Source organism: Semicossyphus pulcher, unplaced genomic scaffold (genome assembly GCF_022749685.1).
Source record: "Semicossyphus pulcher isolate SPU_LCO1_2020_fin unplaced genomic scaffold, fSemPul1.0.p SCAF_12, whole genome shotgun sequence".
In the NCBI taxonomy this organism is placed as follows: Eukaryota; Metazoa; Chordata; class Actinopteri; order Labriformes; family Labridae; genus Semicossyphus; species Semicossyphus pulcher.
The window spans coordinates 599,018-614,623 of record NW_027211626.1 but is presented as its reverse complement, the minus strand read 5'-3'; the positions used below and the strand labels follow the sequence as shown (position 1 = coordinate 614,623).

Here is a 15,606-nt window from a genome sequence, read left to right as displayed (position 1 = left end):
ACCTGATATCTCAGCAACACATGAAGGGAGTTTTATTCCATCTGGTTTATTTCTATGTTTATTGATTAGTGCACAATCTCTCCTCGCTCGCCCTCTCTCGTGCCCGGTCGCTCTGCTGTCCAGAGAAGGAGAGAAGGCTTCGCTGATCTGCAGACACACAGAGAGACACTCTGTGGTCCCTGACACACATGATGGTGGTGCATTCTCTCCTGTTGACTGTCGGCCTACTTATGCTGTTGTTTGTTTTTAGAGGCACATATTATTTTTTTAAGTATACAAATATATCTCCAGTTATAGCCACAGTGATTCTGTGGGAAACGCTGATGGATGTAAACTGCGAGCCAACTGGTTAGCGGGGCGACACTTGAACATCACATTTGTGTGAGTGCTGCTCTGCGCGTGTGTTTCTAATGTGTACATTTCACTGATCATTTTCAGGCTGGTAGTTAATGAGAGAAGCTGCACTGCGTCATTATGTCAGCATGTTCATAGTGTGACCTGCAGCTGTGGTGCATGCTGCATAATACTGTTCCCTCCACTAACAATGCCAAGGCTTGAACTCTGACTGCTACGTCTCCTTTAACTAACATTTCTGCAGCTTTCAATACTCTGTAAATTACAGCTCAGTCGCTTTCATCTCTCTTCGCAGCTGACAGTTGAACTACTTTTGCTCCTCGTATACAAACTGACAATTTCGCTGCCTCGGAGGCTTAAACTTGAAATTGAATTACATCTCATCTGATTTCAGCTGCTTCTCGTTTCCAAAGACATTAAAATCCCTGACAGAACTTTCACTTCAACTGCAGCTCTCAACATCTCTCACGTAAACAACTAATATTTGAAGACATCTCAAACTTTTAACGCTTGCAGCTGCAGCTTTTAAAGCAGACATGCACACTTGAATTCTTCTGAAAATGTGCTCTTTCGAGTTGTTGTAAATTCTGGATTGGCCCCACGTCCCTCCCTGCCGTCTCCAATCTGTGCCTCAGACGTCTTGCAGGGAGTCTCTGAATATTTTGTAATGCTAAGCAGCAGAATTTTGCAAAGACTTTATGCATATGACTCATTATGCAGCCATAATAAACGTCTGCAGAGAATGCTGGGTCCTTCATGTTGATTATGGATCTGTTTGAATCACGTCTTTGAATGGTGGAAGGGTTTTAATATGCAGAAACAAGGCTAATGATGTGAAGATGTTCTGGCCTTTAATCTCTCTCTATTCATCTCTTCCCTTTTCTCTTCAAAGCCTGCAGAGGACAACGAGGCTTACATAACAACTTTCAGCACAACTGGATTAAAAATAAATATCTTCATTAATTAATCACAGATGAAGCAAATCATGTTTAAAAAGGTTTTATTATGAACAGTCTCTGCTATGATAAGTATTTAAAAAGCTCAGGCAGTGTCAAACTGCAGATGTCTGTAAAAGAGGAGCATGTTTTGGTGCGCACACACTGAACATGTGAAGGAGGAGTGATGTAATGATCCGGCACAGTTAGAGTCATGAGCTCAGGATATTCTAAATACTTTACATGAATGAGTCGAGATGAACTCAGCGGAGTTATTGTCTGAATGTTATTTTAGGTTGACTTTATACAGAAACGGAAACCTGTAACACAACAACCCGACACCAAGAAACATGAAGTAAGACTGGCGAGAAAATGTACTGAAAATCTACAGCTACACATTTCACACTCACACACGATTGTTCCCTAAACTTAAGAACGCTCATAAACATAACGAGGACTTTATAGAGCATGAAGTGATTTATATAAAACACACAGAAATAAGACGCTGGTAGCTCATTGGATCATAAATACAGTCAGTAGTAGCAACGAATACGTGCACTGCACATTAGAATCTGTAAAAACCTTAATTAGTCAAATCTTCTCTTCAAGCACTCAGACGTCTTTTTTTCCAAAGAACTTCTTAAAGACGGACTTGTTGCGTGGACGCGGCAGGCTGGTGAAGCTCCTCAGAGCCGGAGAGTCCTGCTGCCATCCAGCTGAGGCCAGCAGGGGGCGCTCACACGGACTCTCTGATGACTTGTCTCCTACTACCAGAGTCACACAGTAGTTGGAGCCTGTCTCCAGACCGGGGCCTGCAGGAGTGTGCAGCATGGGCTTTATCTTCTGAAAAGTAGCTGAGAGAAGACAAACAGGGAACATTAGGAGAGTAAAATCAGCTGTCTGATGGTGACCAATCCCTGAGGTTATTAACTGCACCCTCACCTGATGTGAAGGAGTGGGAGCGACGCTTGCTGCTGAGCCAGTCCTGGCCGCTGCAGCCCGGGGAGTGACGAGGGACGGAGGTGTTGTCTCTGGATGTTCCAGACGGTCGGTGAGTCATCGTCTGCTTTAAACGGCTTTCATCATCAGCTGGAGAGAGACAAACAATCATTAACGCAGGGATTAATCATCGGCAGCTTCAGCTGCTGTTTGGACTCAAAAGGAGAGATATACTGTGTGAAAAACTACCTCTAAGGTTGAGATGGAGAGTGAATGTTGAACTAAGCACTTTAAACAGGAAACATGTAACCTCTCATTTACTGTAGACTCAGACTCAGTGGTTCATTTCACAGCAAACACGTCAAATGGCAAAAACGCTCTGCACTACATATGAACATGTGCTGTATCAATAGATGTGAGCGTCTCTGTGCACTCCTGTGATGCTCTCATTGTCAGACATGGAGTTCTGTATTACCACAGCTCCCCCTAGTGGTCTACGGTCTAACTGCAGCAGCCATTCATGTGTTGGTTAAAGCACTCACACGGCACTCTGAAACACTTTAAAGTCAAATCATGAATTCATTTAGGAACCCAACAGAACCCTGGAGGGTGAGGAAGGAGGGAAACCAGCGCGGATGATGAAGTCATCGTGGGAAAAGTGAATGTTCAATCAATAAGCAGCACAGAGGAGAGCATCCTCTAACCACCAGCCTCAGAGGGGAGATACAGGAGCCAACAATGGAGGGTGGAGCTTTTATTGCTTCCTCTCAGTGTGAATGTGGAGCACATGCATGTTCAGTAAACCCTCCCCAGGTAAATATAGCTCCTGTCCACTCAGCAGAAAGTCCTCACCGCAGCAGCCTCCCTCTGAGGAGGTCGGCGGCTCCTCCACGCTCCTTAAACGACCCTGCTGCGTGTGACTGAACTCTCGGGTGAGGACAACAATCTCTTTGGTTTGGGCGGCGCCTGGTGGTTTGCGTCTGGGGAACGTGGAGGTGACATCATGCTGGGAGGGGCAGTAGCATTTGGCAAGACCATGACAGCCGGAGCAGGGGGAGGAGCAGACGGAGGAGTTTCTGGAAGGGGCGGAGGGAAACATTTTTATTACTACGAAACATTAAAAGGTCAGAAGCATTTAAGATGCATCATTCTGGTTCAGGAGGTCGTTAAAGCATCAAGTGTCACCTGGAGAGCAGGAAGTCTTGATCCACAGGGACACCTGACGATGGAGACACGGACGCCATCGCACCTTTTAGGAGAAATAACGTTTGCATTTTCATTTATCCTTTTTTCAGACTCTTGCACTGCGGCAACAAATACATTTCCTGCAGTGTGGGATCACTAAAGTTTCTTACCTGTGTTTGCTTGTATTTTCATCATCCATTTCTTCATCATAAAGCGGGAGGAGGCGTTAAGCAGATATTCAGAGCCGTCACGGAGCCTGAGGGCAGGGAGAGAACAATTACAGCCTCCATAAACACACAGCTGACGATGTGTCAGTCATTGCTTTCAAACCTGCAGATCATCATCAGGTTGATTCAGAGCGGATTAAAGTCTTACTGTAGGCTGAAGCAGTTGGGTTTCTTGGTGTACTCAGGTGCAGGTGAGCACTCAGCCCCCATGAGGTTCAGCGGCAGGCCACATGCAGAGCTCTGCAGCACAGATTGATCATGACTTACTTCATACAATTCATTTTAATTATTTATGTCTGTTCCTCTTTTGTTGTGGCTCCTGCTCACCCTCAGCGTGTCCTTTCTGTCCTGGTAGAAGCACAAGGTGTGTCTGTGGAGGACGGCGTGGTAGGAGTTCCATCCTCTGGAGGCGGCCTGTGGAAATAAGATAAGAGTGTGTGCTGCTGACTGCGGGCTTCACATGTGCCGACTGTGGCGGCTGAAACACTGAAACGAGGCGTGCTTACTTTCTTTCCTCCAAACTGCAGCTTGTGCTTCCTCTCCAGCGTTCCCTCCATCGCCTGCAGCTCAGGCGTTCCACTCTGACAGGGTTAAATAACATCAACATTAAGCCTGAAAGACAAGCTCTTCCTCAGTGAGCACCACAGATTGTAGTCACACTCACCAGGGTGACACAGCGCCCTCTGGTGGCCATTGATCCTTCCTGCCTCTCCATGATGTCCAGGCTCTGAGAGGCTTTTCTTTGCTGACAGACGCCGTCCAAACCCACGTGAACCGACAGCAGACTCATCGACTGGTCCTGAGCAGAGAGGAGACCCCACAGTATTAGCTGCTCGTGCAGTCATGGTGCCTTCAACATCATTAACCTCTTTATGGGCTCACTACATGTTTCTGTTCGTTGTCATCTTAATGCACAAACTAAAACTAATTCAGTTAAAGTGATCAGAATTTAAACTGCTGCAGCCTGCAGGTTTGTGACATCACAGTTTATCACACGCTGACCTCACCTGTGAACAGCCTGTGCACTCGTCCGTCTCCTCCCCCACCTGTGCCTCCTCCCCCTCCTCGTCTTCCTCCTCGTCCTCTCTGTATTGATAAATATATCTCTGATTGTCCGCGACATCCGGCAGCTTCACCGGGTCAGACGCCGTCTCGTTCACCATCACTGACGTCTTACTGGCTGGTTCTCTGTTAGGAAACGCCGCCCAGGACCTCCTGTCTCCTGCAGCCAGCGGGGGGAGGTGACCTTTAGGAGTCTGCTCCTTGTCGTAACCCAGCAGGCTCTGAATGTGGGGGGGCAGTCTGAACTCAGCCACCAGCAGGTTTGGTGCTGAGGCGGTGGCCAGGTTCCTGTAGAGCACAGCGGGGGTCTGAGGTGAAGGCGAGCGAGGGAGGGGCTCTCCTGGTTTCTCGGAGGGTCCGGGCTCCTCCGGGTTGGGCTGGTACATGATGTCTGAGCAGATGCTCTGCCTGTAGTTACTCGTCTGGTTCCAGATGTCCTCCAGCTCCTCCTCTTCCTCCTCAAACTGCTGGTGGTCCAGGTGGACGGGCTCCGCCTCTCGCTCTGCTGAGTCTGCTGATGGACCCGGAGGAGTCACAGTGTCCTCCCTCCTTTTAGTGCAGTCCACACCTCCCACCTCTAAGGACAGGAGCCTGCCCACCACTCCTTTGGGCTGCTCCTGACACGGAGCATCGGTGCAGAGCTTGATGCTGCTGGAGGTGGAGATCCCAGAGTCCACAGAGTCCTGACGAACACTCACGCTCACTGTGGACTTCAGATTCACGACCATGTGAGAAGCCTGGCTCTGAGGTCCAGGACTCTCTTCGTGCACACTCTGGGGTCGTGCACATTTATGGTACATGTGTCCGTTTAGGTCTCGAATGAGCGTGTGGACACTCGGGCAGCCGTGTTTATGTTCACTTTGGGGTTGGTTCACATAAATAGGGGGCTGGGAAGGCTGACCGGTCGCGTCTCTGGTTCTGACCTCTGATGACATGTTGTCCCACTCCTGCTCTGCGTCCTCCTGCAGACTGTACTGGGTCTTTGACAGGACGTTACATGGTACAGTCTGATCCTCCTCCTGCTGCTCCAGGGACAGAGGAGGTGGTGTTTGGAGGCTCGTGTCCTCATCAGGAAGATCTTTCACTACAACAGTAGAAGTCTGTGATCCAGGAAAGCTGATTTCTGCTGAGCTGTGTGTGACGGCAGCAGGAGCAGCTCGAGTCTGTTTGAAGGAGCTCAGGGCCGAGTGTCTCTGGGAGAGGGGGTCCGGATCGGTCCCTGCTCCTGTTTTGGACTCCGGAGGGGCGATAGTGATGATGTCCTGAATGCTGGGGATGAGAGTCATGTCCTTTGGCAGGTCGAAGCTCAGCACAGAGCCCAGAGAGAGGACTCTGCAGTGGCTCCTCACAGGGTTTGTGGAGAGCAGAGTGTTTGGCCCCTCTGAGACAGCGTAAGGAGTGATGCTGTATTCTCCTGAACACTCTGTGTCGATGTCCGTCAGCAGGGGATTCTTCATGTAGGCCGTACCTTCTACTACATCCCCGCTCTTTCCTGAACTCTTCTTTCGTCTTGCTTCCTTCAGAGGCCACGTGTGTGTGTCGTACGCGATCGTATCGCAGGCGTACTGAGGCCTTTCTTCTGTTTGCTCCTCCACTCCCATGATTTTCTGGATGGTGTGTCTGCGAGTGTCTCTCTTCCTCTTTCTCTTCTTGCCCATCCTCTTCAGGCTGCTGAAGATGGAGCTGCTCCCTGTCGACGGGTGAAAGGTCACGTTAGCCGTCTGAGGGGCAGGCGCTGAGGAAGACGGTGATGATGAGGAGGAAGAAGATGGCAGGAAAGTAGGGGAAGCCGAGGCTGCAGAGCGGCTCTTTTGGCGGGGCAGGGTGATACTCTCATACACAGGGGCCGCAGCCAGGTTGTTATCCTTCACATGCAGGTAGGTACTTACCTGTGAAAAGAAAAGGAAATTAGGCATGTGTGCACATCACTGAGGCGGTTAATGCTTCATCACAAAAACAAGGTTAACCCCAGAGAGACTCATGCGTCCTGCAGCCGTCTGAGAGGACAAGAGCTGTTCTATGTGTTACACATGGATGAGGCAAAACTGACTCAGACAGTCGGCTTCTTTCCTCAACATCCAACACAACAAGAAGACACAACGCTAACAAGAAGACACAACGCCAACAAGAAGACACAACGCTAACAAGAAGACACAACGCTAACAAGAAGACACAACAACAGATGAAGGGCTGTCCAGTCCTCACACAGCAACACAAATGTAAAAACACTGGATGAAAGGACAAAGAACACAGACATGACTGCGATTACACGCCTGCAGATCTAAATCAAAATCACATGTGGCTGCACATGCCGTCATGTGCAGCTGTAATGGCTTGACCTTTCAACTCTGTGACTAATCTCTTGTTTCTGTGGAAGCCCCAGACTATAAATCATGCTGTGCAGTCTGGGGGCCTTTCTAGAAAGTTCAGCACCAGTTCTCTGTCTAATGACTGCGCCTGTGTTGGCGTTAAGGACCCGCTCCTGCTGGGAGCCATTTTGGAGCACAAGTTTCATAGGAAGTGAGGATGAGGTCACTTATTTTACACCGTTGTGGCAGCGCCTCAGAGAGCAGAACAAGAGCAGGCTTACATCAGGCTGGTGGTGAAACGACAGGAGGAGAGAGAGCTTCTGTCAACATCCACAGCAGGAGGAAGGCCGTGTGTGTGCTTCTTACTCATCACCCTCATTCTGTCTCTGTCATCAGAGCTTCCAGGCATAAATCCAGGCTCAATGAACGAGCGGAGGTCCAAAGAAAAGTCTCGTAAGGGAAAGTTGGATTGTTCACAAGCTGATTAATTGTCTGAGTTTGTGCCGGGAATAAATCCATTTATCTGAGTTTACACAAGACGAGCTGAACGGGAAAGTGACAACCGGCGATGAACGTAAGGAACACACTGAAATATACACGTCATGTTCTCAGAGCCGCGAGCTTCCCCTTTAAAGACTGGAACGTTTTGTTGTGAAGCTCTTTGAGCTGCATTTCTTGTATAAACAGTGCAACTTAAATAAAACATTGTTATCATTATTATCGGTAAAATGGCTGCAGTACAGCAGACACAGCTCACATTAACTACAGCGGTCCTGACTGTGGAGAGGGAGTGACTGCACACATGATAGCTCTTTGTCATGGCTTGTTTTCTTTAAGTCTTGTACCTGGCTTACAGACAGACACCAGCCTGGGGGAGCTGCAGCCCAGGAGTTAGTAGAAACAACAACCTCACACAGCATGCAGTCCCAGCACACTTTGAGACGCAGCATGCAACGCCACTTCACACCGCGCAATTTACCTCGTTCGCACTCTGCCGATAAATCTTTTTCTTTCGCTTTAAACTACCCAAAGTATTTTCCAAAACTCCCTGGCAGCGCCTCCAAAAGTTTTTACAGGCAGAAGACTGAGGCACAGCAGGCTGAGGGAGAAACGGGGAAAAAAGGAGGATGTGAAGGCTGAAGGGAGGGAGGAATGATCAGCAGCAGACAGTGAAGGAGGGAGATCCCATGCAGTGACTTTACAGAGAGTGCATGTGCAGGGCTGACTTTCAGGAATAGCAACAAAACGCATTAAATAGTAATAAGTGTGATTCTGGTGTGAGTGAGGAGGGTGTTTCTCACCCTGTGCACGGGCTCAGAGGCCTCCTCCACTACCTCCTCTGTCCCAGCAGGTGGCTCCAGCACCTGCACCTGGCTGTCTCCTGCGCTAGAAAAGCTGAGGATGAGGTTGACCGTGCCCCCTAAAGCAGGGCTGCCGGTCTCTTTCAGGACCACGATGGAGGGTTTGGGAGACTCTGAGGAGGGGGCCTCACCGCCCCGTGGTCCAATACTGTTCATGACCTCATATCCGTCCTCTAAGTGCTTCTCATCTGGAGGCTCGGCTTGACCAGGCTGCAGGGATGAAGGTCGGCTCTCTCCTGCTGCAATCAGTCTGTCTTCATCTAAGGTGATAACTGGGGGCTGATGGGAGTTGTAGGCCTCTAGCACAGAAGTTGGACTCTATGAAGGAGGCCACGGAAAGAAAGAAATTAACAATTATTCACACTAGTAAAGACATTCTTAAACCGTTCCTATTACATTTGTTTTAAACGTAACGTAAAGGACAGATGGTTTGATTTTTTTTTTTTTGAATCAAATACAAAACAAAACAAAAAAAGTGACATGTGACGATTTGACAGGGCAATATTTCTTACTAATTTCATGAGTCATTTACCTCTGGACAGGTGAGTGGAGAGCACATCGTGGCCTCAGAGTAAATGTTGTCCTGTGACGGCTCCTGTCTGCTCGTCTTGTGAAGCCACTGTTGTTTCTGAGCCCTCCAGTGCAACAAGATCCACCCGAGCATGCTCCTCAGCTCCTCCATGCGCTCTCTTACCTGCCAGACAGCACTCGGGGTTTGTAACATTCAAACCTACAATACATCCAAGCATTGCAGTGAGTCCACAGTGTGTAACTCTGCTCACCATCTGCGTGAGGTGGTGGTCCTTGTCTAAGATGTTCCTCCCTGTGGCCACCAGCTCATCAAACTCCTCAAACTTCTGCTCGATCTGCAGGTCCAGCTCTGCGGCGAGCGACGTCTGGCCATCTTTCCCAAGATGCAAGGCGGCATCAGAGAAAATGTACGACCTGGTGTCTTCTGTCCACGAGCTGTTCAGAGGAGGGGAGGAGGAGGAGACAGGACTGTGAGGAAAGCCACACATGAGAATGAGCAGACGCTCCCTGATAGCACAGACATTCATCGCCTTGTCACACTCGGCCCAGGAAACTCCCGCTGACCTCCTGAACACGTCCTAAATTATACATTTCACCAGGGACCTGCGCTTGACAACGAGAACATCCTGTTCTTTCCTTTAGAAGATGCTGTAATGGGCAGATGTTCTCATTGTGGATTACGAAAGAACGTCTGGCCCTTGAAGGGGTCACAACATCCCCACGCCCCGCTTACGAGAGGTGGGGGAAATGGATAAATCGAGCATTGTTATATTTTGCATGGCGATATTGTATCAAAACACAGACCCCAAGTATTGATCATTTATTATATAAAATCTATGATAATGTTGAAATACAAATTAAACTTCATTATTGAAATGATAAAAACAACTGCTCTCTTTTTTCTTTGAGTGTCTGTCGAGCTCCAAACACCTGTAACAGTACAGGACTCCACACACGTTCACACTCAGCAGACTGTAAATATCTGTCAGTTTATGAAACGTTTGTAGCAGGTTTAATGACGGATAAACATTTTTGGAGTAAGATGAACAGATTGAAAACTTAAGAAGTTGTTGGAGGCCTATCTGAAGCTAGAAAAAGATATTATAATTGCAGCATATGTGAATCACAATAATATCCTATTGGAACAAATCGTGATAACATCCCTTCTGGCCTCCCGCTGATTCCCTCCCCCCGCTTACATCATGGCGAGGTAGCTCCTGAAGAAGTCCTGGAGCTGCACGAACTCCTGCAGACGTGATTTGTTCTCCGTCACACTCTTCCCCAGCTCCGCCCAGCCCTGCAGCATCGCCCGGATCTTTGCCCCAAGCACGTGCACTCTCTCCGGGCACAGCTCCTCCAGCCGGGACACCTGGTTCTCCACCTCCTCCACCTCCTCCCTCATGACTTCATAGTCAATCTGTGGAGAATCACAATAAAAATCTATCATCTCGCATCATCCTCTGTATCACTCAGACAGCCTGTACCAATTGTATCTCTGTATGACCTCATCCCATATCTTTATGCATGTTGCTCAGCCAGAGAGCCATATGGTGTGCATATGTGCTGCCACGCTAAAAGAAGCTAGCAATGTTGACCTCTTTTTTCTCCCTTTGACGAGCAGTAATTAATAGTGTTGAGCGTTCTCTGGGAAAAATACTCCATAATGTTTCTCAGCTACAGTGAGCCTGAAGAGCTGTGGATGCCTGACTGCTGACGACACGCTTATTTCAGTTTGAGATTAGCTCATTTCTACTCTTCACTGGTATCACGTCCAGGCAGCTGTGTGTGCGTGTGATAAACATACCACTGCCCAAAAATGACTCACACAGAACTTTACCATCAACCAAACTCACACCTCCAACCCTGCGACCCCCCGGACGCACAGCACACCCCACCAGATTCACACAAACACACACTCTGAGAGCCAACAGAGGAATGAGTCACACGCATAAACAAATATCCTGTGTGAATAATAAACTTTTGCACGCTCTTAGTGTGTATATGTGTGATTGCACGGTGCAGCTTGTATAATAAATCAAACACAGCACAAAGCGGGGTGGGCTGGAACTTTTTAGATGTGAGAAAATCTGGCACAACAGGAAACAGGCTGTGGAACAATGTGTTAGAGGGGAGTGCAGGGAGGGAGAGGGGTGCTTCCACTGCTACATTACACTGAGGTCCTCAAGTCAGAGTCAATGGGATGGAAGTGAGTGACAACTTCCAAGTGCAGTTCCTCTGGTGTCCACTTGAGGCTGTCTCTAGCAGTGAGTCAGTCCCCATAGAGCCCCATGTTAAACTTTACAGCAGAAATAAACATGTTTACAGCCTGGTACAAAAAACAGTTTGGGTCTCTATAGCTCATTTCTCTCTTCATGACAACTGTACGGGGAGAATCTTTATACAGCTCACCTGTTTACATTATATTAAGGCTTAAAGTGATGCAGCATTAGGGGCGGGGCCTCTTTGAGTGACAGCTGGGAGCTGCTAGCTGTCCGCTAGGTGTCCCCTCAGCTAACTCAGTCACTTTTTGGGATTTTTAATGCAAGTATCAGACAAATAATCTGTCTTTCAAACTACTGTAGAGTTAGACTGTAGACTGTAGAGCTATTATAAGTTGGCGTTCATTATTCTCTTGACAAACATGGTCACCTGGCTCAATAAACCAACATGGGGACTGCCAACACGCCAGAGTCCAGGCTTTAAAAAGGCAGTCAACAAACCAGTGGAAGGCGATGTCATGATGGCTTCTTCAATTATTTATAGTCTTTGGATGAAATACTTGATCTTATTAGCACCACGTCATGTTCCAGGATCTCCTCTCACCTCCAGGTGGTCCTGTTTCTCCTGCAGAGCCTCCAGGCCGCAGCGGTCCGGCTCACACTGGACGGCCATGTCCGTCTCCCTCTCCAGGATGTCCAGGCTCAGCTCCTTGCTGCAGGACAGACACTCCTCCACACGCACGGCCAGGCGGGCATGCTGGCGAGGCACAGAGTCATCATGAGCACTCGCAGGCTGTCATTAAGTCATTATGCTTCACTGTGTATTATTTGTTTTCCAATGAGAGCCACATTGCAAATTAGTGTTAAAAATGGTGTCATGGAGTCCCCTGCGGGCGTGTGTGCGTGTGCTATTTTGACCTGTGTGCAGGAATAAATCGAATTAGTGCAAAAACACTGAAGCGAGGAGGAGTGGTGGCTCGTTTGGGGCCTATTAAAGTACATAACCACAGACAAAAGCAAACCAGATGTGGCTCCATCGGTTTGTGCAGCTGTTTGTGCCAGAAGTAGAGGGACTTAAAAACCATTCAGCATCATTTAAGATCATTATAACATGACAAACTTTGCAGCAGCCATTAGATTTAATGAACTACAACTACGGCTCCCTACAGCTACAGAGACTTATACATCAGCCCCATCCCCTGACCTTGCTCAGCAGCTCCTGGACGGCCTGCTCGTGGCTCTGTGATCGGCCTCTTTCCCTCACAGTGTCATTCAGCATCTCCACAGCCTCTCGGAGCTCCTCCACAGGGTCTCCCATGCTTTCTATCAGGGGCTCACCGCCACCACTGCTTTGGAGTCCCATCAACGTAGGAGCTGAGGAGATCTCACTGTGCAGAGGCTGAAGGGTACAGAGAGAGTTGTTAACAGACGGGCTGGAAAGAATAAGGTTGGACGTATCCATTATACAAAGAGTGTGTGGCTTTGTGCGTTTATGTTGATAACTGAGCTTTCTGCTGCTGCCACAAAACAAGAGGTTGGTGAAATCAGAGGAAGCAAAACAACTGTAGATTATTTCTGTTATCTCTCTGTTGGGTTGGAGTCAGACATCTCCAAGACTAATCTGTTCACCCAAACTAATGTAAGAGAAATGTGCACAATACCTCACCTGGCCAAGGCTGTACTGACTCCCGCTGAGCTCCTGGCTCTCCTCCAGCTCCACACGCTCAAGGAACTCCGTCAGCATCCGTGTGTCCTGCAGCTCAGAGTGCTGCTGGGTCAGGGCACTTTGGACACGATGGTACCTGGGACACACACACACACACACGCACAACAGTAATGTTACCAGCTACACATTAACTTTAATCCACATCCATATATACACACCTTCATCCTTAAGCAGAGCCACATTACAGAGACAGCGCGCAGCATGTTACTGTGCGAGAGTGCTGTAAATGTAAACATCCTGTACTTCATGAAGCTGCTCGGTGCGTGTACAGTTTGTATGTGAGATGCTAAAGGGAGGATTTCAAAGGATATTTTCTCCAGAACAAATGAGCCTTAAGTTGCTTATAAGTTATATTAAATAATGACATCATCCCAACTGTCCTACAGCTGTTCAGGGAGCTGCTTCACCTGCACCAGCAGATCCTCAGACTGTTCATCCTGCCTCATCCAACACCCCCACCCTGAAAACACTAAAACTGAGCCCTTTCCGATTCTTTATTTTCTTTGGAGTTCTTGAGTCCGAGACGTGTTTATAGACACAGGTACGTCCAGTCAACCAGACAGCACTACAGCTTTCACTGAGAGTCCATGGCAGCATCCTGCCGTCGAGGGCCAACCAAAGAGAGGCGCCATCATGCAAACACTGCACGGCTGAGTCTGACACAAACTGACGGCTGAGGGTGAGTGCATGTCAGGACTGTGGGGTAGACCTCTGAAAACATGATCCCTGCACTGAGTGAGTGCATGGAGGGTATTTCCCTTCGCCAATTTGGAGAGTAAAATGCAACGTAGTAATGTATATGTTTGTGGTTTATGGGGTGAAATTGTTTGTCTTAAATTAGAACAGGGGGTTTTATGAATAAACTCTTCCATGTTGGACTGCAGACACAGCCAGCCCAAACCTGTGACCTCTCGGAAACACTGACTTCTTATTCCCTGACCGCAGTGATGAGAGAAACCTCCAGAGTCTGACATTTTATATCCAGAACATGAGCTTCTATGATGACAGACATCATGAGGAAACCCCTGACCTCTCCTCCTCTGAAAAACTCACTTCCTCTCCACCTCCTCCATGCGTGCTGGCAGGCCTTGTGTGTGTGGGTGAGTGTGCCCTTGGAGCCGGTCCACCTCCTGCCTCAGAGCGCTGAGCTCCAGGCTGCGTGCTGCCACCTCTCCCTCCAGCAGACAGCTCTCCCTCTCAGCCACGCTCATCGTTTCAGGGTCACCGGCAAGAGCAGACTCCTTCATGGAGAGCTCCACCGACTCCAGCCAGGCCTCCAGGCTGCCCAGGGCCTGCAACACTTTCACAACCTGCAGAGCAGAGAAGCAGAAAGCTGGTCATCCAGAGGGTTTGCAGGTGATTAAGTGCAGAGCAAAAACAAACAGAGCTGATGTACTGTACAAAGGAGACCGTAATAGGTTTACCTAATGTAAGTAGACCATGCTGGGACTGCAATAAAAGACTCACGCTCTCCAACTTAGTCATCAATCTGGATGGCTTTGCAGCCGCTTTCCATCCCATAATTGAATTATATAGCAGTTCATTTTACACGCCTTGGATTAGCCTTGATACATTTTGGGGATATACCGCGCAGACTGCCAGTTAAGGTGGTAAAGATGAAAGTAAAGAGCTCCTAACCATGAGTGCATGAGCCAGCATGCAGCCTCTCACAATGGGAGTCCTGATCCAGAACCATCCGTCATAACCATAAATTTCCCCAATAACTTCAGAGGTAAGTAGCTTTCCTCAGTATGACTCAGAGCGCCTGTTGTGAGGCGTTTTATGAAGCTTACCCTGAAGCCCAGCTCCTCTGAGGCCCTCAGAAACACAGCGTTCCTCTGGTGCCTCCTCCGCAGCTCCTCCCACAAGACCTCCAGCTGGCTGAGGAACTCCTCGATCCTGGCGCCGCCCGGGTGCTGAGCTCGGACCAGCTCGCGGCCCTCCTGAGGACGCAGCGTTAAACTGATGTGAGCATGTGATGACTAAAGACTGGGGCTCATGCTGAGAAATGTAGATCTAATCTGACGTCTGTGGTGAGTTAAGCTGCCTCAGATGAAATGTCAGCTCATTATTTGATTAATACACAGGCCAGGCCTGTCGAGGTGCCCAGTTTGCAGCATGTGGGGGATATTTTCATTCAGGGCGGTCGTCCAGCGCTTATGTTCTAAGACAAACCGTGACTATGACAGTGTGCTTTGGCTTACCCTTTTGACCACCTCTATCCTGGCTCTGTTGGAGAGGATTTCTTGTTCCAGAGCGTGCTGACACCTCCGGGCCGCCTCCAGACCCTCAAAGCTGGCTACAGAACACACCTGTGTGGCCATGGACACGTTGTCCTTCAGCCAGGACAAAGTCTGAGAGCGAACAGGGAGAGGAAAGGGGTCAAAGGCAAGGCAGATTTATTTAGGTAGCACATTTCTAACAGAGGCAACTCAAAGTGATTTACTGAGCAAGAAAATGGAAAAGACAACGAAATAAAAATGTAAGAAAACCTTAATAAAATCAATTATGGAATAAACTTAAATCTTTAGGCAGATTTGAAAACATCAGGAACTCGTTGTGTTTGTAGCATCATAGCTAAAGCTAACACACGAAGGTTCAGACTCTGAAAACTACCAGATTACTGCTTTTACAGAGGTCACAAAGGTTCCTCATTTTATTATTTTCTTCGAGGAGATCAGTGAATGCTTTTTAAACCAGCAGCAGCACTTTAAAAATGAGTCTGAATAAATCAGGCCAGTGTGAAGATTTAAGAGCC

At 48.4% G+C, this 15,606-nt stretch overlaps 1 protein-coding gene across 2 annotated transcripts; it reads right to left on the bottom strand.

The window, feature by feature from the left end:
• Window positions 1-1,348: 1,348 nt before the first annotated feature.
• On the bottom strand, window positions 1,349-15,251 carry LOC138588140 (uncharacterized). Of its 2 annotated transcripts, XM_069658039.1 has the most exons (20): window positions 15,053-15,251; window positions 14,642-14,791; window positions 13,902-14,158; window positions 12,789-12,924; window positions 12,327-12,521; window positions 11,727-11,879; window positions 10,103-10,320; window positions 9,155-9,338; window positions 8,905-9,066; window positions 8,313-8,690; window positions 4,648-6,591; window positions 4,305-4,439; window positions 4,147-4,221; window positions 3,968-4,054; window positions 3,789-3,880; window positions 3,584-3,669; window positions 3,414-3,477; window positions 3,081-3,304; window positions 2,232-2,378; window positions 1,349-2,143 (listed from the first exon to the last, which is right to left on the bottom strand). In XM_069658039.1, exons 1-20 carry the CDS (start codon window positions 15,170-15,172, stop codon window positions 1,902-1,904), a joined length of 5,049 nt encoding a protein of 1,682 aa, XP_069514140.1. In that variant the 5' UTR covers window positions 15,173-15,251; the 3' UTR covers window positions 1,349-1,901. The 2 variants fall into 2 exon arrangements, with proteins under 2 accessions (XP_069514140.1, XP_069514141.1); XM_069658040.1 differs by lacking the exons at window positions 1,349-2,143; window positions 2,232-2,378; window positions 3,081-3,304; window positions 3,414-3,477 and having other exon boundaries at window positions 3,611-3,669; window positions 3,744-3,880.
• Window positions 15,252-15,606: the final 355 nt, after the last annotated feature.